At 33.0% G+C, this 24180-nt stretch overlaps 1 protein-coding gene across 1 annotated transcript in view; it reads left to right on the top strand.

The window, feature by feature from the left end:
- Positions 1 to 341: 341 nt before the first annotated feature.
- The window catches only part of LOC127541419 (probable ATP-dependent RNA helicase DDX60), a 51910-nt gene continuing 28071 nt past the window's right edge, over positions 342 to 24180 (top strand). Inside the window, exons 1-15 of the mRNA XM_051966693.1 lie at positions 342 to 345; positions 987 to 1142; positions 1762 to 1864; positions 4430 to 4545; positions 5623 to 5792; positions 9460 to 9712; positions 10093 to 10256; positions 11875 to 12027; positions 14603 to 14752; positions 16741 to 16860; positions 17732 to 17827; positions 19460 to 19575; positions 21052 to 21191; positions 23318 to 23427; positions 23554 to 23658. Of these exons, the coding sequence (XP_051822653.1) occupies positions 342 to 345; positions 987 to 1142; positions 1762 to 1864; positions 4430 to 4545; positions 5623 to 5792; positions 9460 to 9712; positions 10093 to 10256; positions 11875 to 12027; positions 14603 to 14752; positions 16741 to 16860; positions 17732 to 17827; positions 19460 to 19575; positions 21052 to 21191; positions 23318 to 23427; positions 23554 to 23658 (1956 nt within the window). The remainder of the gene's footprint in view (positions 346 to 986; positions 1143 to 1761; positions 1865 to 4429; positions 4546 to 5622; positions 5793 to 9459; positions 9713 to 10092; positions 10257 to 11874; positions 12028 to 14602; positions 14753 to 16740; positions 16861 to 17731; positions 17828 to 19459; positions 19576 to 21051; positions 21192 to 23317; positions 23428 to 23553; positions 23659 to 24180) is intronic.

Raw genomic sequence — 24180 nt, 5'->3', positions numbered from 1 at the left:
AGCAGCTACTATGTGCCAGGTACTGTGTTCTACTTTACAAGTATGTTATTTGATCCTTATAACAATTCTGTGAACTAAGTGCTATTATGACACCTCTCTCCCAATGTTATGATTGAAGAAACTGAAGCAGGCAGGGGTGGAATGACTTGCCTAAAATCACAGAGCTAGTGTGTGAGGCCAGATTTGAAGTCAGATATTCCTGATTTGGGCTTAGCACTCTATCCACTGTGCTGCCCAGCTGCCTCTGGTCTGGAGAAAGTTCAGAGGCAACCTCGTCCCTTGCCCACACTTTCTAGTTAAAACTAGTAATAGACAGGGAGCTATATGACTTATCCAAGGACATGGGTAGTGGTGAAACTTGAATCCAGATTCTCCTTCAGAATTAGTTTTCCTTCTATCATAACACATTAAGTCACAAATCTGAAAGGAAGTTACGTCCCTTGCTGCGCAAACTCATGACACTGGATGTTAGCTGAAATTTCTGCTTATTAATTAAGAAAATTGTAGGCGGGATCATTTTTTATGAAGACTCTTTGGATTTAGAATATATCTTTCCCTCTTTATTTTGTATCTACTAGGGCTTTAATTTATTAATTTATACTATATCATTCAAAGTTCACTTCCATACATTGCATATAAATTCAGCTAACAGAATGGGCAAAGCTTATGACTAATAATAATAAATTTCAAGGAAAACCTACTTTCTTGAGTTGAAATAGAATTTTGAAGTATCAAATATAAGAAAACAAAACCAAAAAGTTCCAAACAAAAGCAATTGATTTCTGATGCAATACTAGAAATAATCATGCCTTTGTAATAGAAATTGACCTCTATTCAGAGACTAAAGATTTAAAAAGAAAATTTAGATGGCATTTTCTAAATATACTTGTTTTCAGTTTATGGATAACATTCTATGTATATGATATATATCTAGGTCTCAAAAGTATTAAAAATGACTACTGAAATATTTTTTCTTTCTAATGCAGGTTTAAATCTTGAAGTGGGTGATAAAATCATGCAAGAATATGAGAAAATGTGGAATATAGTATTAAACCTGTCACAAGATTATGATTTTGGAGGATCTATTCCTGTGAGAAGGACTTCTCAACATTTTCTCACACAGACACAAACATCATCTAGAGGTGATAAAACTATTAAAAAAAAACAAATCTCATTTAAATCAGAAGGAATTGGTTATCAGTTCAATTATAATTCTTATGTAGTCATATTTATTCTATGATAGAAACAACAAATGTGGATTTTATTTTCTCATTTTTTTTGAGCAAAAATGTTGAAAATGTCAACCATTAATTTAAACAGTTTGCATTTGGACAACTCAGAACCCTTGCTATTTTAAACCAAGGGAACCTATTTTATTCAATTTTTGAGATTATGTATTTTCTCTGAAAACAGTTATAACTCTATGAATAAATTTTTATTTTTTTGTTTGTTTTTATATCTCATTCATTCCTGAATCCTTCCTTTCTTCCTCTTTTACTCAGCAAGCTTGCTCTTATAATAGATTTTTTTCTTCAGAAAGGGGAAAATATGTCAGTTTAACTATCATAAGTCTAATAGGATGTACCAAATTCTGCACCCATAATCCCTTTTGACTATAATAAAGGGAAGTGAGTGTATTTTATAACTTCTTCTTTGAAGCTAAACTTGGATTTTAGAATTACAGGTAGAAGTTGAATTTTTTATTCTTTCCGTATTATAATAGTCCTTGATAACATAACTTTGTTTCTCCATTTTTCCAAGCATGCAAACACGAGATTCCTAAATTGGGGCTTATCCCATTGAAATCGCAATTTGTGGAAGATTATGCTGGAGACATTTTGAAAGACTTACCTTTTCTAAGCAGGTACATCATTTGGGTGGTATTTATTATGATTTTGCATGTTTTCTTTATATACATTCACACATAAACATACACCATACACATGTACATATTAAATATTACATTGCTAACTAAGGTTTGTTTCTATGTCACCAGTGAGCTCCTTTAAACTTAGCTAGGTTAGTTCTTAAATAACAACCATATAGATTTTCCATAGGACTGTACATGAAATTTTATCAGTTAGGACCTCTTAGAGACTTCCAAGAAGCCAAGAATAACTCCATGAAATACTGTCATATATGCATATATATATGCACATATGTGTGTATACATATATATATATATACATTTTTATGTAAATGTACATATGTGTATATGAAAAAGCATTTTAGGATCAGTATAATGTGATAGATATATATTTGCACATATATGTGTATATAGGTTAAGGAGGGACTAAGATTCACATAAGATTTACTGTCTCAGTGTCACTGAACAAGACAGACTCTAGCTGTTATAAAATACAAGGGTTGTAGTATCTGTGTTTCTGTAGTATCAGATCTGTAGTATCCGAGTTTCTTTTCTGCTCTGAATCTATGAACTTATGTTCCCAAGACTAATGTCACATACCCTAGGTTTTCTTTCCAACAAAAGATTATCATGTTCTACTTTGGAAACTGGAAAAATTCACTTTGTATTTCTAATAAAATCTTTATTAAATATATTTTGGTGAAAGAAAGAGCATTAAGAGCTCAAAGTTCACCAAATTTTGTGTTATTAACCTTTACTCTATTTTTTATACTATTTCCTCAGAATATGAATATATATATATAAAATATATATTCACACACACACATATATACAATAATGACACATATGCACACACACACACAAACACACACACACACATATATATATATATATACACACATATACATATACACACACATATACATACACACGGCCATTTATAGATGTATGTATGTGTCTTTATTCTATCTCCTCAGAAATCTAACACATAGTCTCCTATAATGTTCTCTCTAAAATGTAATGTTCTTTGTTGAGGTTTTCTTGGGGTCTCTGGAGCAGCCTTCGTTTCAGTTCAGTAATCACCACATGAGTAGTCAGGGGTTAAAGTCCAAATCCTTTATTGTCTCCTTCAAAATCTTATCTCCTTCACTTGGGGCTCGGCTAGTTTTCTGGGGGCCTTCTGTAGTCTTGGTTTCAGTGGAGAAGCTAAGGAGGAGAGCCTGCCACCAAGGTAGTGTGAGATAGGATGAATCTGTCTGAGTCTAAGGGTTTGTGCTCCATCCTTCAGCCTCCAGCCTTCTGTCCACTTGTCTATTTCCCTGGCTGAGGCTTCTAGCTTATATGCCCCACACTGAGTACAAACCAATCATTATATCACTAGGAAACCATTATTTGTTGTAGGATTAAATCAATGCTAAACTAGATTTAACTATTGTATCCTCAACTCCACTTAACACCTTGTTTCAAATTCTGGCCCATAACATCTCCTTGTAGGATTAAATCAATCATACTGAACCAGGCTAAATTAGGTAACTATTGTCTCTGTCAATTCCAGTGACTTAGTATCTTATAAGAATTCTCTGTTTCAAGTTCAGAGTTCTGGCCCATAATAGTCTCCTTTGTACTTTGATATTTCTTCTTATACATTTTTCTTTCTCCCTCCTTCCTTCTCTTTGTCTCTGTTTCTGTCTCTGTGTGTGTGTCTGTGTGTCCGTCTCTCTCTGTTTCTCTCTTTTCCCTCCCCTCTGTTTTCTTACCTTTCTTATATATAGCATATGTAAGAAAAGAAAAACTTTGATGATGAATCACAGAATTCTAGAGTTTAAAAAAAATCCTTAGTTGCCAAGTAGTCTATACCTGAAAAATTATCTCGACTATGTCATACCTTATCCACAGTCATTTGAGTTATCTCTAATAATTGGGAAAAAATTTTAAACATAAAACCTAAAATAATGAATTACAAATAGTCTGTGAACATTGTTTCAGGAGAAATATCCATTACAAAAATGGTTGAAATCATAAACAATGATATCAGAATTGTAGATTGGAATCTTTTGAATATACTTGTGACTATCATTTCAAATGCACATATATCTCCATATACATATATAGCCATGTGTGTTTGTGTGCATATGTATGCACATATATGCATACATGTCATTATTGTATCTCTATTATGCATATGTGAGTATATGTATATGTATGTGTATATATATATATTTACACACACATACATACACACTTACACATGGTTAGGAAGTGCAATAGTTGGAGAATTGAGTCTGGATTAAAGAAAATGTGATTTCATATCCGATCTCAGACACTTATTAGCTTTGGGATTATCAGCAAATCTCCTAACTTCTCTCAGCCTCAATTTTCCCACCACTAAAATATAGATAAGAATAGTACCTATCTCTTGGAGTTATGATGATATAATGAAATAATATTTTTAAAGTGCTTTGCAAATAAATCTTAAAGTACTATGAAAAAACTGGCTATTATTATTATTAATAATATTATATAATCAAATCATGAGTCCTATCTAATACATTTGTTTTCTAGTGATGATCCAGTTATTACATCTTTTAACAAGAGAAAAGAATTTGATGAGAGAATACACTGGCATTCTAACAGACTTCTAAGTGATGATTACAGCATTGCCAAGTTCCGCAGTGATGGTAAAAATAATTTAGTAGTAATTTAAAGTGTTTGTTAAGATTGAGTGCTTATTAGGTATTTTTATTCTTTTATTATATGCCAGTTGCCTAAAGGATTGCCAAAGAAATGTGTTTAAATGAGCAGATTGAGACAATTTGAGTTACATGGAAAAAACACATTGTAAATAAAACAAATTAACCAAAGCTACATGCCCAACTAGACTTGACCAGGTCTTCTGCAATTCAATGTTAGTGGAGTAACAGTGCTACCATAAATGTAATTTGTAGATTCTCTCCCTTGAATTATAGAACATCATAGAAAGCATTATAGAAACACAGAAAAGAGTTTGCAGTGATTAAATTCCACCCCCCCACACACACATCTGTACTATTACAATACTGCTTCTTCCCCTACTCCCAAGCACAAATTCTCACAGAGAAATTGTGATGTAATAGGACCAATAGTGATCAGAGAGCTGTACTATTTTGGTACAGCTATGTGATAGGATGATTCATCATGCTGGTCTGTTATATCCCAAATTTGTTTTTGAACTTCTGGGAGTTCCCAAAGCCTACTTTATATCATGGATTAGGACCAAAGTGATTTCCAAGAAGACACAGTATTATGATTTTCCTAGAAGCTCTGGTTTAGATTTATGATTAGGTTTATCAAGTGGACAAATCTCTTTTGGGATAGTTTCTGAAAACTGATAATTATGGAGATTTACCTGGACTGTGGGTGGGGATAGAACTACATGAACCTCCAAGAAAGGCTTTTAAGGTTTCCTAAAAGTTAATGACGCCTTGGTCCCAGGGTAGTTCCTCAAAGATGGCTACGGGCCTGAGTCAAATAATTCTAACTCATATGTATGCTGGAGAATTCTTTTGGAAAAATCCAATAAATGTGCATCAAAATTGAAGAGATAGGCAGGTTTGTACTCAAAGTCTTGATTTTACCCATAGTTCCTGGTAATGTAGCCATAGGGGATGCCCAAGAGGTTTGTGCTTTTTTGCAATAATGTTCTTTTCATCTTATTATAAATTTGTCTAAAAGAGCTTTTATTTAGAAAAAAAATTTAAATAACTTATTCATTGCAGCTGAGTCCAGAGATCCCAAAAAACAAAGGGAGAAACAGAAACTATATACCTTTTATCAACATTTTGGAGAATCTTTGCTTGGAAGACACAGTTCATTGAGAATTATAAACCAAGTGACTCCACCACCTCCTCCAAAAAATACTTCTCAACAAAAGAAAATAAAATCAAAGGTAAATTGATTACCATAACTGATCACACTGAATACATCTCTGATTAGATAGAAGCTACTCGTTCAGATGCTTTTCATCTATTGCTAATTTTTTGTTTGAAAAAAAAAAAGGAGATGTATTTTTTTTGAATGTCAAGGTCATATTTTCCCTGGAAACCTTAGCCACTCATTTTCAAATCATTGTAATTTGCTAATTGTTCTGGTAAAGTTTAATTTTCTTGCACAGCCTTCCCATAGCACTCAGATTTGGGGATTATTCTAGTAGCCAGCAGTGTCAGTCAGCCAAACAGCAGTCTGAACATCCAAATGTAATGTCCTGCTCCCAAGTTGGGGTGACAAAATGTACCATTGCTTTCTAGAGCCCCCAGACCAGGGTGGATTAAAATATAATGTCCAGACTAGCTCTTTGGAATATCTCAGTCCCAGCTCGAGTCCTTCATTTTAGTGGAGAAATGATAAAGGCAGGAGAGAAACCATGAGGCTAGTCAAGTCTTCTTCTCTGTGGCTGAGTTTGTCCCCAGTTTATATGCTCTATTACAGTTAAATCCATTCATCATACTGAGTATAAGGCAATCATTATATCACTAAGGAACCATTATTTGTTGTAAGATTAAACCCATCATACTGAACTAGAAAACTATTAATCACCATGCAAAATTAGATAACCATTGTCTTATCAATTTTAGTACTGGAGATACAAAGATCAAAATTATGGTCTCTTCCCTCAAGGAACTGCTTCTCTAATGGAGGGAAGGACATATAAATGACTATTTATGTACAAGATATACACAAAGTAGATGGTCTTCCCTGAGACAGTCTTGAGAGAAGCCAGAGTAATTTGAGGGTGAAGATGAGGAGGGAGCGTATTTCAGGCATGGGAGAGAGCCAGTACAAAAGCATATATAACTGGGAGATTGTCATATTTTGAATGAACAAGTAAGCCAATATTGATCATAGAGCACATGGGGGAGAGTATAAAAAGAATGGAAAGGTAGGAAGGTATGTTTTGAATGACTTTAAAAGTCAAATAGAAGATTTGATATTTAATCCTGCTGGATATAACTGAGAGTCATTGGAGTTTATTGAATGGAGTATGTGTAACATGGTCAGATCTAAGCTTTAGGAAAATCATTTTGGATTTTCACAAGCTGAATGGGGGACAGATTGAAACAGGAAGAGACTCCAGGCAGGAAGGTTATCTAGATACTGATGTATTAATCCCTTAGAGATGATGAAGGTCTGAATTATTATTTTTTTTGTCCTTTGTTCTTAAAGAGGACCAATGGCATTATTTGTGATGTCTTGATGTGAATGTGAATTGAATTTCAGTGAAGAGAACTGTACAAAGTTATTAGCTTCGCTCTCTCCTCCAGAGATATCAGTTGCAAAACAAAGGTCAAGATGACTTATGATGCTTCAGGTCCTGAATTCGGATGGTGGTCATATGAGGGAAAGAGTGAAACACATAAAAAAAATATTGTGAAGATAGAAATAAAGAGAAGATATAAAATTCTCTAGAAGTTGAGAATGTTGCTGAGATTGGAGGCCTGGGTGATTAGGAGGATGATGGTGCTTTGACAGTAATAGGAATTTGGGAAAGGGGGAGGGTTTGCATCATTTTATGCATTCCTTACTGCAGACCCAGTACTCTATTTAACCACTGTATCATCCAATTGCCCTATACACATAACACATACACTTACTACACACATATCCCCTGACTATTAGCCCCATGCCACCTTTTGGACATTTCAAACTGAATATTCAGCAGCATCTACAATTCTAGATATCTAATACTAAACTCATTATCTTCCTTTTCAAATCCTTTCTACTTCCAAACTTTCCTATTTCTGTCAAAAACACCATAATGCTTCTAGTAAGCCTAGTTCATAATTTCAGCATAATCCTTGGGACCTTATTCTGCCTGAACCACACATTTCTAAATATTATTTAAATCTTGCTGTTTCTACCTTGTCCCACACTTTTACTTTATTCATGTAGTTACTGCCTTAGTTCAGGCCCTTATCATCTTTTTTCTAGATTATTTGAATGGTTAACTGATCTTGCTTCAGGTCTTTCATATTTCAGTTGACTCTAAATACTGCTGCCAAAGTGATTTTCCTTAAGTGTAGGTCTGGTCCTGTTACTGTTCTTCAATCAATTCCAGTGGCTTCTTATAGTCTCTAGAATAAAATACAAATTTTAAAGTTCTTTAGAAGCTGGTCCTAAATTACCTTTAAACTGGACATGACTCCCAAAATTATTCTCTATGGCTCTTATAGTCTCTGCGATTCAGCTTCTTTTCTCACAAGTGTTATACTCCCTCTTCCACCTCTGTATATTTACTGCTGGCTATATCTCATGCTCGGAATGGACTTTTTCCCTTTCACCACTTCATCAATTCCTTCTTCTTTTAAAAGCTGGCTCAAGCATTATCTTCTGTATGTAGTTTTTTCTGATCCCCTCAACTGCTTTTGTAGAGTAAGTATTCTAATGAGACAGAAAGCATTCTAAAAATATGTACAAAGCAAGCTATGGAAATGGAAAATGGAAATGAAAAATAATTATCACAAGTGAGGCTTTAGAATTAAGGGGGCTGGGGAAGGCTTCTGAAAGGACATGGAATTTTACTTAGGACTTAATTCAGGGAGCTATTCAGAGCAAAGTAGGAATAGTATTCCAGACATGGGGGATAGCTACAGCATGCCTGGAGCCAAGAGATGGAATGTCTTGTTCCAGTGAAGAGATCAATGTTATTGGAACAAAGGGTATTTGTCAAGGAGTAAAATGAAAGAAGATGGAAAAGTAAGAGGGGATTAGGTTATAAAGAGTTTTGATTGCCAGACAGCAAACGTATTCTATTCAATTCTGGAGATAATAGAGAACTACTGGAGTTCATTGAGTAGTGTGGTATAATTGGATCTGAGCTTTAGGAAAATCCCTTAAGTGACTGAATGAGGGATGGATTATAATAGAGAAAGACTTCAGGAAAGTAGACCTGGACTATTGCAATAATCCTGAAGTGAGATGAGGAGAGAGCTCTAGGATGGCAGTGTCAGAGAAAAGAAGAGGATGTATTTGAGAGATATTGTAAAGGTGAAATTGATAAGCCTCAGCATCAGCTTCTATATGGGGTGGGGATGAGAAATAGTAGGGAAATAAGGATGATTCCCAGTGGGTGAATCTGAGGGACAGGTTGCCAGTGTTTTCTGTAGGAATAGAGAAGCTAGAAGTGAAAGGAAAAGATAAAGATTTCCATTTTATTCATTTGAGTTGTATTTAATAAGTGCTTATTGATTAGTTTATCTGTGATCAAAAGATGGAAGAGAATGATTTTTATTTTGATTTGGATTCACCAGATCTTTTATGGGTTTGGTACCATTATTGTAAGCTGTAAGTACTGAGGAATATTACTGTATGGAAAAAGAGTATTAGGGGGAGAGGGTTAATAAATTATCTCTGAGAATAAGACAGAGTTATTTGCATTTGTTCATTCAGACCCCATAAAATATTATTTCACATATTAATTCAGTTGGTATGAAAAGTTAATAGGCTAAACATTAATGTAAATTCTCCAAATATCAAATTTACCTCCAAGCGACATACATTTTTTTGGCCTGTGAAAATCGGGTCAAACTAAACTATTCAGTTTTTTATTTATTTTATAGAAGAGTAATGCAGACAAAATCATTGAAGAAAACATAAAGAGAAAGCAAGAAGAAATTGAAAAAAAAGAACAAGACAGATGGAATTCCATGTCTGTGTCTATTGAAAATGAAATTAAAGAAAATGTCAACAATGGAATAAAAATTCTAGAGGATTTTCTCAGTACTTGCAATAGTAATTCTGTAAAATTTTTGGCTGAAATTGTAGGAATGGAAGCTTGTTTCATGTCATGGATAGACCATTGCCTAAATGTAGGTAAGAGAATTTATAATTTTGGCTTTTAAAATGAAAAGCTAGTTAGAGAAGAAGCAAATAAGTGGCCACACTTTCAGATACTCCAACCATATACTTGTTTCTGGAGCTCTTTTTGAATTTTAAGAAAGTGAAAGGATTATTACTTACTGCATATAATTATAACATTATAATTGCTTGTTTTTTGCCAACATTTTGAATCAGAAGTCATAATAAGGCTGTTTTCCCCTAGTTTGAATGTTAGGTATATCTCCTTATGAAGGCAGCAGATTATGGGAAAACATACAAGATGTGAGAAAACCTTAGAGGTTTCAGCCATTCTAGTTTTTCCATGTAAGAAATAACTCATCTCCTCTTTACTAAAATTGCTATTCATTTAACAGAAGAGAAACACAAGGATATGAACATTGCTGTTCAGCTAATGAAAAGAATCCACATAATACATGAAAAATACTCACAACTCATGGAGAAGAAACACTGGAAAAAGTTAGCTAAATGCTTAAAATATCTTGGATTTCACAACTTGTCAGACTCTTTGTGTTCCCAGGTAAATAAGAAAACAATCCAATGTTTCCAACCATTTGTCAGAATGTCAGGGAAGGTCCACCTTCCATTTAATACCAGTAGAAATTCTTCCATGTCTAATTAGACGGATTAATGGATAGTTGTGAACAGTCACCACCATCACAACAACAATAAGCAAATGATTTCATTTTAAGGTCTTTTCTGTATTTAAATTTATAAACAAAAAAAATCTGTAAATTTTTGTAAGCTTGAATGTCTCCAGACTTTAAAAAATAATCAGAAATGCTTGAATTTCTTATTGAAGCTGGCATAATATATAAAAAATTGGATTTAGAGCCTGGAAGACCTGATCTCTTTTCACTTCAGAGGCTACAGATTATATGCTCCAGATGAAGTCACTTAGTGCTCCTCCTCCTCAATTAGCTAAAATTAGAATTTGCTGAGTAAATCTTGATCTGCTTCATTAGAGGTGGTTTCCTTATTTGAGAGCTCCTGATATAAATAAATTCTCACGTCTGTTTTCTCTTTATTCACTTTTAGGGTTGAGATAACCCAGGCAATAAAATTCAGGATGGCCAAGGTGTTTGTAATTTAGAGAGTGTTTTATTGTTTATTTACTGGCCAGAATGGATTCTCAGGAGAGTACCGTCCTGAACAGAAATACAGACAGGTTTATAAGCATCCTTGTTCAGCCTTGTGGTTACAGCGACTCGACTTTCCGCTTACAAGGGGAAAAATAAGGGGCTTACAGAATGTCTGACATTGTTAGGCAAGCATTCTGTCTGAACATAGTTGAACAAATACTTTGTAAAAACACTTCCCCTAATTTAGTTTAAGCAACATTTTCCTATAAGCCTGAGGCCCCCTGACCCAGGAATGAGGGGGCCAGTCTCTTGTCCATTTCAGTGTAGTGCTATTTATAAAGACTAATTTTATTGAGAAATTTAAGAGAAGGGAGAGAGACGGGAATAAACATTTACATAATGCCTATTATGTATTAGGCACTGTGCTAAACATTTCTTACATTTATTATATCATTTGTTCCTCATAACGATATTGTCATATAGGTGCTACTGTGATCCTTATTTGAATGAGGGAATTAGGAGACCCTGGGCTCAAGTTCTACCTTTAACATATACTGTTTGGGTGACTTTGGGCAAGTCAGTTAAATTCTCAGTGTTCCCTGGAGACTCAGTGTCTAAATTATGGAGACAATCAGTTGCAGAGGAGTTGTTTGTTTGTATTGGTGGAGGTGAAGACAATTTCCATAGCAGGCGTTCCTCCCACAAATTCCTGAGTTTGATACACCATTTCCACTACCCTTCACTTCTCATAAAACTTCCCCAAATACCTTTGATGGCAATGGTAAAAGTACTAGTAGTGTAGAATATTGTGTCATTAGAAAAACAAAATGGCAGAAATAATATTCTTCTTTTTTTTGTTCTGCACTCAAACAGATTTTAAAGCTTAATAATGTATATATAAATTATCTAGGTAGCTGATAACTGGAACAAATGAAAATCAAAATACATAGAATTGATCTTTATTCTGCATGAAAGAATTATTGTATAATTTTTGTATAAATGTATATTGTTTCTGTAAAACATATGAAGAAATTTGAAAGTGGAATCTGATTATAGGTGAAAAATTCAGGCACTGAGGACATTTCCAAATATTCAGTTCAGATGGGAGCAGCTCGATTTCAACTAAGTCATATGGGCCATTATTTATTTCGAGAAGAAAGAAGTGATCCAGATCCCAGAGTGCATCATTTTATACCAGACACATGGCAGGTAAATAAAAAAAAAATCTGAATCCTGGAGTGATGCATTGTATGGTGGCAGGATCTTGGTTATGGCAATGAAAAGGACCACATAGCACTGTATTAAGATTGAAAATAGAGGCTCCTTTAAAATGTATTACAATGGGAGCAGCTAATTGGTACAGTGGATAGAGCACCAGTCCTGAAGTCAGGAAGACTTGAGTTCAAATTTGGCCTCAGTCATTTAACACTTTCTGGCTGTGTGACCCAAGTCACTTAATCCCAATTACCTCAGCAAAATAAATAAATAAATTAAAAATTATATATATTACAAAGGTAAGGAAGAAGTCAAACCAATAAAATACCAAATGCAAAAAGCTTGAACTTGAAAAAAAATTCAACAGAAATAAACCCAATTTTTCAGAGGTTTTTTCTTTTTCAATTAAGAGACATTTATTTACATTTTTGGACATGACCAATATAGGAATTTGTTTTGCCAACACGTTAGATTAATGATCAGGCAGAAGTGATCATTTGCTTTTCATTTCTTGTGACATACTGACTAAATTTCTTCGCTGTAATAACTTAAGTTTCTTAAGAGTTGAATATATTTGACAGACTTTTTTTCCTTCATGATCCTTTGTAATATCTGATTGCTATACTATTTGATCTGCTTCATATTGGTCTACAGTAAATTCAAAATTTTAAAAATAGATTTTATTAATGCACTTTTTGTACATCAAAATAATTTTGAAATTTATTCCATTACTTTTTTTCTCGATTCCCCCTTTGGTGGAGTTGAATTTTCATGTATAAAAAAGAAAGATCAGGAAAGCAAAAAACATAAATGATTGTATTTGACAATATATCGAACATGAGTGAATTGTCTTTCTCCTCTCTGAAGAAAAGAAGGAATTATGTTCTCTGGGGTAAAATTTAAGAATGGCAGCTACTCAGATGGTTTTATTACTCATTTTTTTCTTCCCAGATGTTTCAAGGTTGTTTTCTATTCTTTTTTTATTTATTTCATGGGGTATTACTTCTTTATCAATTGGAGTAGAAGACTTTAAATCTCTTATTTTGGGAGGTACTTGAACTATCTTTTGATCAAATTAGTTATAGAACTTCTTAAAAAGAACAAATATCTTTTTTTTCAGTTTTCTCTAAAGACAAACTCCACCTCCAACCTTAAGTGAATTAAATCAAAGTTAAGTGGTAAGGATGAGTTGATAATTTTGGTAAATATTCTCTTTTTTCATAGATATGTGTTTTAATTTTTAAATTTTTATATCATTTATTCAGTTCTGCATACCTATTATGTTTGTTGATTGGTTATTGAATATCAAGATAGGCAGTAGTGGTATTTTCCAGAATATAAAATCGACTACCCCACTGTTAACATTGTTTAAAGTGACTTCATGAAGGGTCTTCACGTTTTTTGCTGTTTAAAAGAATTAAATAGAATGAAAGTTTCTATGTACTTTAAGGGCTGTGAATAAGTTGTTTCACGATATGCTTTAGAGATATAAGTTTAAGGTGAGCTATAGCTAATTAAGAAATAGTGATTATACAATGTGTAATGGATTGACTTTTCCTGTTGAATTCAAACCATTTTCTTAGTAGACTTAGAAATCTTGCAAATTGTTGAAATTAATATATTAATTTAGGAAGGATTACAATAAAACATATTTATACATGTATTTCTGGAATAAATAATTTTAATAATCAAATCTCCTTTGCTAGAAAAATGACAGAAAGATGAAAGCCATTTTGTTCTATTCCTTTTCCTGGTTGAGATCACTAATTATCAATTAGGTATTAATGATTATTCTGGTAATGATAAAGAATTTATATGAATATCAAGAAAATTCAGATTGACATTAACTTATCTTTGATTTCCCAGCTTCTTCCAAAAGCTTTCTGCTATACAGCTAGGTACTAACTAGTGAGACTAAATGACCACATGCTTTCAAATTCACACTACTTGAATTATGGTTATTTAAAATATGATTCTGGAAATATGCAGTGTCAATTTAAATAATGCCATCATTTCATGGGATTCTTTCTTGGCCCTAATCAATAATGTTACTGAAATTGCTTATGTATTGGGTTGGGGATCTGAATCAGAGTTGATGCAGCGGGGAAAGAATTTGGAAGAGTCAATGTTTAGAGAATCTGGACAAATGATCCCTATATATTTTTATAACCTTAAATGTTTGTCAGTGCTGAACAGAATAGCAATGACCAGTCCTTGGATTTATTGAAATTAAAGGTATCAGGGCAGCTAGCTGGCACAGTGGATCGCACACTGGCCCTAAAGTCAGGAGAATCTGAGTTCAAATGTGGTCTCAGAAAATTAACACTTCCCAAGCGCGTGACCCTAGGCACAACCCTAATTGTCTTAGCGAAAGAAAGAAAGAAAGAAAGAAAGAAAGAAAGAAAGAAAGAAAGAAAGAAAGAAAGAAAGAAAGAAAGAAAGAAAGAAAGAAAGAAAGAAAGAAAATAAATTAAAGGTACAGAATAAAAATATACATTTAAAAATCAGATTTTAAATCGATCTTTTATGTAAGATATATTTTTAACAATATAAATTATTTTTCCTTCAGCGGGAGCTTCTCGATGTTGTAGATAATAATGAGTCAGCTGTGATTGTTGCTCCAACTTCATCAGGGAAAACATATGTCTCCTATTATTGTATGGAGAAAGTCTTGAAAACCAGTGATGAAGCATTGGTGGTATATGTTTCACCTACAAAGGTATGATCTAAAGCACTTATTTACTAGGACTCACATCTACCCAGTTTTGCTCTAAAACAGTTTTATGTCCTTTGCTCTCTTAAGTGACTTCTTTTTATTTTTCTCTATTGCTCTTTCCTTTTATCCTCTGCTCCCTTCCACTAACCTATTAGCAGTTAGCATACTTAGAAAGGTGTATTGACTTGGGGAACTCACTTAATGCATTTCTTCAAAACTTATCTTATTATGAAGACAAGACTTAGATCTAATAAGAATTTGGGTGAAAAAAAAAGTATGTGAAATGTATGCTTGGTCTGCATAGTCCTCTCTAAGAAATGACTGGAGTTGTTCACTTATTTTATCATGAAAAATGAAACTTGGTGTCATTCAGAATCTGGATAAAGAAAAACATACAAATTGTGCCTGGACTGCATTTCTATTTGCAAAGTACATATAATTGGCCCCCTAGTTAGATTCATCTTAGCTTTACCTATTGCATCTCTCACATCTCACATCTGTCATTTCTGACATATTGTAGATTATAGGAACATAGATTTAGAGTTAAAAGTGAACTTAGAGTTCATCATCTCCCCATTCATGATCTGAAAGACTGAGGACCAAAGAATTTCCTTGACTATATATACAAAGATCACAAAAATAAATAAATCTAAAAACCTTTCAGTCTGTCTTTTGACTGAATCCAGAGTTCTTTCTATTTCAGGTACACATAATATCTGTCCAACAGAAATGTATTAGAGTTATGCTATGGGCAGAGCCCTGTGCTGGATTCAGGAGTTAAATAATCACAGAAGTAATCAGAGGTTTACTCTTTCCACTTTGACTGCCATTCACTTACTGTACTTCTTTCTTCATTTATTAATATAACTGAGTGCTCCTTCCCTTTGTTATGCTCAGAGGAATCCTGTGTTAGGAATCCCTTGAGGAAGTGAGGAAAAAATTAAAATAAATCTAACATATTATGTGTGTTAGAACTAGGGGAGTGCTGGAGCCAGCTCATAGAGAACAAATTTTTCAATTTCCAGTGTGAGCATTCACACTTAGAAAATCCACAAATCAATGTTTGATTTAAGAAAGGGATGGAGAAAATGTTAATAATGAATCAAACTTAAAATTATGGGTCATAATCTACTTACCTCCTGCCCTGAGAGCTGGTTGTTAAATTTTTACTAGCATATTTGCTTAGATTTGTGAGATGTTTTTCATCATATGCACAAATAATTTCATTAAAATTATGTGGTCAATACATAAATACATACATATATATGTTACCTATAAGTAAAAATAATCATGATTAAAATGAATTTTGATTTCTCATCATGTCCTGATTATGTAACTCTAGGAAGAACACTTTCACACTCAGTCCCTTTAAAAATCTGAATTATAGATGATTTGATGATGTAGGTTGGTAGAAGAGGTTTCAGCATTGAAAAGGTGCAAATCTTTAAGAGTAAAATCTGTCTCACTTTTGAACTGGTATCCCCAGTGCCTACAGAACTTGGCACAAAAGCAGAATAATAAATGTTCAATAAAAATTCCCCACTTGGATGTAATCACTAGTCTGGAACTCTCCCCTTTCCCCCCCCCCCAAAAAAAAAAACCCAACCCTAATCCCATCCCCCTATCTGTCATTGACATCAATATGTATATTGTAATGCATGGCTATAATAACTATAACAAACTATAAGAAAAGGTTTACAAAGACTACAGTAGACAACATTCATATAAATTAATGCTGCCTTCACCTTTTTCTCTTTCCCCCTTCCTCCCCTCCTCTCCACAATTAAGTCCAGAGCCAGATCAAAAGCATGGTAGATCTCTAGGCTTGAAATCAGCAATACCCTGATTCAAGTTTGGACAAATCAGTTAGCCTTTACATTACCTCAAAGTCATAGGCAAATGTAAGATGTCTTAGACAGCAGTTCATTAGAGCCAGATTTCCAGTGTTGTGAAAATCATCTGAATATCAGTCTATTATCTATTACATCAAGGCTCTTGTAAATCAAGTAGTGGGAACTGTCTACAGTTTATTCAACAAAACAAAGCCTAAAGGAGGTGCCATATGTGGTGTTTTCACACGGGATTACCGTCATGATGTCATGAATTGTCAGGTACGTAATATATTGTAAGGAATTCATTTTGGCATTCCACATAGATCACCTTGAAATGACATGTCACTTATTTATTAACAAATCAATAAGTTAAAATGTTACTTGCATGTAATCTCAGATAAATTAAATAAAAATTATCTATATGTAATTCTCAGGAATCTCTTAAACTGTAAATGATTCTACCACAAGTACCAATAAAAACCAGAAGACCAAGCCTTCTATAAAGTAGTTTAAATTTCTTGATTATTGGATAGCTTGTGGACTAATTTTAAATTTATTACATATTTTAGAAAAACTGACTTTCCATTATTATTATTAAAATATTTTTACTAAAATTGTTATATTACATATTATGACTATTGCATTATAATTTACTACTATTATTGATGATATTAATAAGATATTTTGACCCTACACCAAATTACTTAGCAGCTTCCAGGAATGATGAACTTTCCCTGACTCTTTAAAAAAATGAGTAAATGTGACTTTAAAAAGTTAAATAGAATGAAATTCCTCAGAATATCCCAACTTCAACCTAAAGTTCTTTAATAAAAACTGAAATTATTTTTTACATACAAAATATTTATTGCTTTATATAACTGAGAAACATGAAAATAGATGGAGCAATAACAATTTTCATAATTTTCCATTTCTGCATCTGTTCTCTTTGTTTCCACATGACACTCGTTCCCCTGTTCTTGTTACCAGGTACTGAGCCAGTAAAGATAAGAAAATTTAATAATAAAGCATTTGGATATTAGATTAAAAAACAAATGCATTTCATTCTTTTAGTTCATGTTTAAGTCCTGAAGGTGGAACTTTGGTCCATTTTAAAATTTCAAACCAAGAGTTTCCAAATGTTATTTTTCAGATACTTGTGACTGTACCTCAGTGTTTAGAAATCCTTTTGTTATCTCCTCATCTCCAAAAGTGGGTCAAAAGAATTAGATATGTAATATTTGATGAGGTAAGTAATTTTATATTTCTAATATTTCAGTTATATAGTGTAGGGATTAATTTTAATGTGTTCTTTTTATAGTGTGTCTCCAGATGAAAAAGGTTTTAAGCATATCCAAACATTTTAAGTGAATAAAAATTTTAGCACATTTCTGCCATCAATAAATTAAAAAAAAAAAAACAACTTTGAGTTTCTGTTAAAGGTACCTAAGTGTGACTCCCACAAAATGTGACTCATTTTATGGAACTTGCTCTTTTTGATCCCAAATCTTTGAAAAAATATTTCATCATTTGTTTATGAATATTTCATTGTTTAAAATTATTTTAATGCTTGTTTATAAGTATTCTTAGAATTTTTAAAAATGTGTCTTTTTGATCATTTAAAATAAGATATTTGGTATCACTTCTATAGGAATCACTTTTTGTAATGTTTTTGGGAAATATTTTTTAAAAGCATCATTCTTTTAAAATTCAGCCTTTATTTCAGAATGTAATTTCTTTTAAAGGCATAGTGTTTAATTTCTTGATATATTGGGGCAAAAGAGGAGAGAGAATATGTTAATTGTTCCCATTGATAAATATATAGGAAAAAGATGATGTAACTAGAACTGTCTTTAATTTAGAAATATTTTTTGTCTTGTTATTTGTGTAGTAAAACATGCTTTGGACAGCCTTTGTAAATTAATAAGCACTTGCAGAACAAAGGTTAGGTATAATGCGCTAATACTGAAAAGCTATTTGAGTTCCAAGAGTGGAATAGGGATCTTTTTTTTTTTTGCACTGAAAAACTACCTACCACAACCACAGAAAAGCAACTTTAAAAATTGTGTTGATTTATCTGGTGTGGATAGGATGTATCCAGTATCTAAGCATAATTTGATCTGATCACCCTTTTGGCAAAAGCAAAATGTCCTATGATCAGTCTTTGGTAGTTAAAATAAGGCGGTTAAAAATGTGGTGAGTTTGTACATGTGGATGCATGGAGTTATGTTGAGTGCCTAAACACAAGGACTGGGGGGAAGGGATGGGGAAATGGGAATAGGAGGGAAAGGGAAAAGGGAAAATATGTTATGTGAATTTAATAAATGTACTTATTGTCTCAAAAATAAAATATGATGTCTTTTTTGTTTTTCCACATGAAACTATTGTTTAAAGGCAGAGAATGACTTCATTTTTTTTTTCTTTCTCTCTGTTTTTTTATTCTTCCTTCTTTCCTTCCTTCTCTTCTTTCCTTTCTTCTTTCTCTTCCTCTTCCTTCTTCTTTCTCTTCTTCCCTTTCCTTCTTTCTTCCTTTTTTTAAAACAATATCAAGCTATAATATTTTTAATATACTGCTTGACATAATATTGTTGATTGTACACCATTCAATAAAAGGTTGAAAGGACTTTTTATTGGAACTGAGCTATAGGATGTGCTTTTTTTTAAACTTAAAAACTAAAACCATCTTTTCACTATCATAATTGTTTCCTCAGCTATCTTTTTCTTATTGGGAGAAGCAGAGACAAAGGAATATGAGATATTGGTTTCTCTGATTATCTTCTATTTTTAGAAAGCCAGATTTAATACTAAAGAATTGGAAATAAATTGAAAAAGTTTTGAAAAGTCTTTAGTTTCAGAATGGAGTTTGTTTTTCCTCTCCCAGGTCCATTGTCTTGGGGGAGAAATTGGAGCAGAAATTTGGGAACACCTCTTGGTTATGATCCGATGTCCCTTTTTGGCCCTTTCTGCCACCATCAGTAATCCTGAATATCTCACAGAGTAAGCTAAAATTTTCTATTTGTTGAATTTTAAATTTGCATAGAGAAAAAACATAATTGGATTGTTATAGACAGTGGTATAGCATAGGCAGGTAGGGGGAATGTATGAGTTTCTGGTAGAAATTACTATTTTGAGAAGATTACTGATTTATTTCAATGTTTTAATAAAACCACAAACATATGAATGGGTGGTATTTATGTTTCATTCCTCTTGTCAGAGATAATGATAAAAAACAATCTCTTCTTTCCTTTCTACCCTTCCTTCTTCTTTAGTGGATAGAACATGGAACTGGAATTGGGAAGACTTGAATTCATGTATTTATTGTTTGGCCATTTCAGTTTTGTTTGACTCTTTAAGATACCTATTTGGGGTTTTCTTGCCAAATATAATATAATGGTTTGCCAGTTCCTTCTCCGATTCATTTTATAGCTGAGGAAACTAAGGCAAACTGGGTTAAGTGACTTACCGAGGGTCACAAAGCCAGGAAGTGTCTGAGGCAGTATTTGAACTCAGGTCTTCCTGGCTCTAGGCCTAATGCTTCATACAGTGTTCCATCTAGCTGCCCTGTGTTCTTAATCCAGACTTAAAACATTTACTAGCTGTATGACTTTGGTGCAACTTAACTTCTATTTATTTTAGTTTGTTTTTAAACTCTAAAATGGATGTAATAAAGCATTTAGCTCCTAGAATTATTATAAGGATCAAGTAAGATAATATCTGTAAAGTATTTAGGACAGTGCCTGATTCATAATAGGTGTTTAATAAATAAGAATTCCCTTTCTTCTTTAACTTTCCTTCACTGTTAGTTAAGCTTATCAAGAACAAACTTTTTGTCTCTATAGGGTATTTCAACATGTTACAATCAAAATGCTCATCCTGAACACGGTTGCTAAAAAGCCTCAATGAACAACCAATGTCACCTTTGCATCAGTGCTTACAATAATTGTTTCCCCCTTTGCTTTATGTTCATTTATGTTGTTTACAATTTAATATTTGTGATTTTAGATAGGAATTTTAACTAAGAAAATTCTTTTAGTGCTTCGAATAGTCCCTTCCCCATTTATTATGAAAACACTATCCACCTTTCATAGTCCAGGCAGATGAATGCTCAACTTGGATGTACAAATTCATACTTGTATTAAGGTCTCAAAAGATTTTAAAATTAAATTACTGAGATTCACCATGATTTTTAGAAATAGGTTGTTAAATGTCCTGATATGTTCATGTGGATGAAAAAAGCAATCTTTAAGGTTGCAATTACATTCACTTTGTTTGCATTTGTGCAAGTTTGATCTTGAATAATAAACATCTTTTTTCATCAAAATAAAGATAAGCTTTTTAGTTCTTAGGACATGACATTAGGAAAATATTAGTAAATTATAGTTCTTCCTAGGAGCAATTTACCATGATGACATTTGCTTACCATGCTGGTAATTCCTCTTCTAATACAAGATCTTTCTCTCTTTTTACATATAGGTGGTTGGCGTCAGTTAGAAGATACTGGCAAAATTTTGAGACCACAACAGAAAACTCTACTTCTTCAAAAAATACCTTGAAAAGTTCAAAGAATCATAAAATTTCAAAAACTGAAAAGCTATCATATAGAGTTAGACTAGGTATGGTACAGAATACAGTATTTCTTATTTGATGACTCATTCTAATCACTCTGAATCTAGCTTCTCTTCTCTGGGGGTTAGCAAAGTCCCTGGGATTCAAGGCAAAATGGTTCTGATTAGATAAAGATGTGTTAGCAAATTAATCCTAAAAGTATTTTAACTATTTGAAAAAAATAGATGAAGAAGGCATCTTATCAAAATTTTTATAAAGCAGTGCTGATACGCAGACTAGAAAAAGCCAAAACAGAGAAAAAAATTATAGATTTATTTCTCTAAGGCATATTAATGAAAAAATAGTAAATAAAATATACTGGCAAAGAGATTACATTAAGTTATCACTAGGATCATATACCATGATTAGGTAGAATTTATACTAGGAATGCAGGACTGGTTCAATATTAGGAAAACTATCAGCATAATTGACCTTTTCAAGAACAAAACAAAGAGAAATTGTTTGATTATCTCAATAGACGCAGAAAATAACCTTTGTCAAAATATAGCACCAATTTCTATTAAAAAACACCGAAGACAAAGGAATAAATGGAGCTTACCTTAAAATGGTCAGTAATATTTATCTGAAACCATCAGCAAGCATTATTTTCAAAGAGTCTAAACTAGAAGCCTTCCCAGCATAATTAGGGGTGAAGTAAGGCAGCCCATTATGACTTCTATTATTTATTATGGTACCAACAACGTTAGCTGTAGCTATAAGAGAAGAAAAAGAAATGAAAGGAATTAGAGTGGGCAAGGAGGAAACAAAATTATCCCTCTTTTCAGATGATATGTCGTTATACTTAGAAAATGCTAGAGAATCAACCAAAAAACTACTTGAAACTATTAATAACTTTAGCAAAGTTGTAGGATACAAAATAAGCTCACATAAGTCAGCATTTCTATATATCTCCCACAAAGTTCAGCAACAAGATATAAAGAGAAATTCCATTTAAAATAATTGTGGACAATATAAAATACTTGGGACTCTACTTGCCAAGACAAACCCAGGAACTATACGGACACTACTAAAAATACCAAACAAAACAAAACAAAAAATTCACACAAATAAAGTCATATCTAACCAATTGGAAAAATATTAATTGCTCATGGGTAGACTGAGATCACAATCAAAATGCCAATTCTATCTACATTAACTATTTATTAAATGTCACAATAATCAAACTATCAAAAAATTACTATATAGAGCTAGAAAAAATAGTTACAGAATCTGACAAACCAAAAGCTCAAGGATATTGAGAGGGAGGGAAATGTGAAAGATTGTAATCTAGTTGTATCAGATCTCAAACTGAGAAATGATGTTAAGCTTCTATTTTCTCAGCTTTCATACAACTCAGAAAACAGATTCAGATTCATAGAAGAAAAAAATCCATGAGGAACTCATGAAGATACTTTTCTATGTTGTAGTAGCTCCCTTTTTTTCTAAGTCAGTGGAGAATACCAGACATGGATTGCTGTCAGACATGTATTGAGTCCTGCTCTGATATTTACTGTCTGTGTGATCATAGGCAAATCATATATCCTCTGTGAGCCTGCTTTTTCTTCTGTGAAATGGAGATATTAATACTTGGACTACTTACTTAAGAAGATCATTGGGCATCAGGAATGTTGTAAATCTTAAGTTATGTTATTAAATATAAAATATTATCATGTTAAACTAAAGCCCCGCTTTTAAACCACATCTTGTGGAAGTGACTATTTTATAATGTCCATGGAGCACAAGCTCTGAAGGGTACTATCAAACTGGAATGATTTCTACTATAAGCAAGGTTCTTATATGTATCTGTTAGGCCAGAACCAACCATAGGATAGGAGAGATTCATCACCAGGAAGCGCATTAGGTGATGAATTTTTCAGCTATATCTATTTCTAAGGAACATCTATTAAATCACAGAAGGGTAATAATCTGAATACTCATAAAGACAAGATCATTGGAGCTTGAAATTGTAAAAAAGATTAAAGTAGAGGAAGAGATAAATATTTATTAAATTCAGGCATGCATTGTAGTCTACTAGATACTGGAGCCTTCTCTGTGGTTGTGAATAGAAACGATATAATCATTCTTGTGAAAATTGGATCAAATCTCATTCACAGTTTGATTCTTATATTTACAGTACTCTATAAAGAGAGATACAATGATCTAGAAAAGTATGTATGTTCTCTAAAGGATGATGACTTTGTCATTAGCCATTATCATCCATGTGCTGCACTAACAGTTAATCATGTAAGTAATAAATCATTTTGCAAAAATGATGTACTACATAAATGTTACATTAAAATTAAAACCTGAGTTTCTGTGAATCTACATAATATGTACTAATGCTGTTTTTTTTTTCAAAATTGATTTTAGATAGAGAAATATGGAATGCCTTTAGACCTAGGATTTTCTCCCCGAGAAAGCATACAGCTTTATGATGCCATGGTACAAATTTGGCCAGGATGGCCTAGAGTACAGGTACATATGCATCATGTAACTAGTGAAGAAATGGATGAATGAAAAAGTACTTATTAAGTGTTTACTATTTGTCTAGCATTGTACTAAGAACTGGGTGCACAGACGCAAAATGGAGAGGATATCTGACTTTAAGGAACTTATATTTTAGTGGCATATGTCATACATATAAATGGAGATCTATGAGAGATATTTTGGTTTGAAAAATTATAGGGTTGGCCAGTACAACTATAGGGGAATTTATAAATACAGTCTTTCTAATGGCATTGGTAGTATATATTTTAGTATATTTTAATGTGGCTCTAGAGTAGGTAAATGATTGGGGGTGGGGAGGAAACAAGGGTGTTATGCATGACTGTCCAGGTGGCAGGAAGGACTGGGGAGGAATATGAAGCATTGATTAGGGCTACCTTGAAATAGTGGTCTCTGTGACACAGAAGTAACAGTAGATTGAGGCCAAGGATGGTAGTTCCAGAGATGAGATTTTTAAATCCTCAAAGACATATATAGTCTGTAGAGACTATA

The sequence above is a fragment of the Antechinus flavipes genome, chromosome 6, assembly GCF_016432865.1.
Source record: "Antechinus flavipes isolate AdamAnt ecotype Samford, QLD, Australia chromosome 6, AdamAnt_v2, whole genome shotgun sequence".
Classification (NCBI taxonomy): domain Eukaryota; kingdom Metazoa; phylum Chordata; class Mammalia; order Dasyuromorphia; family Dasyuridae; genus Antechinus; species Antechinus flavipes.
Note: the sequence above shows the minus strand (reverse complement) of the source record. Positions and strands in the feature narration are given on the sequence as shown.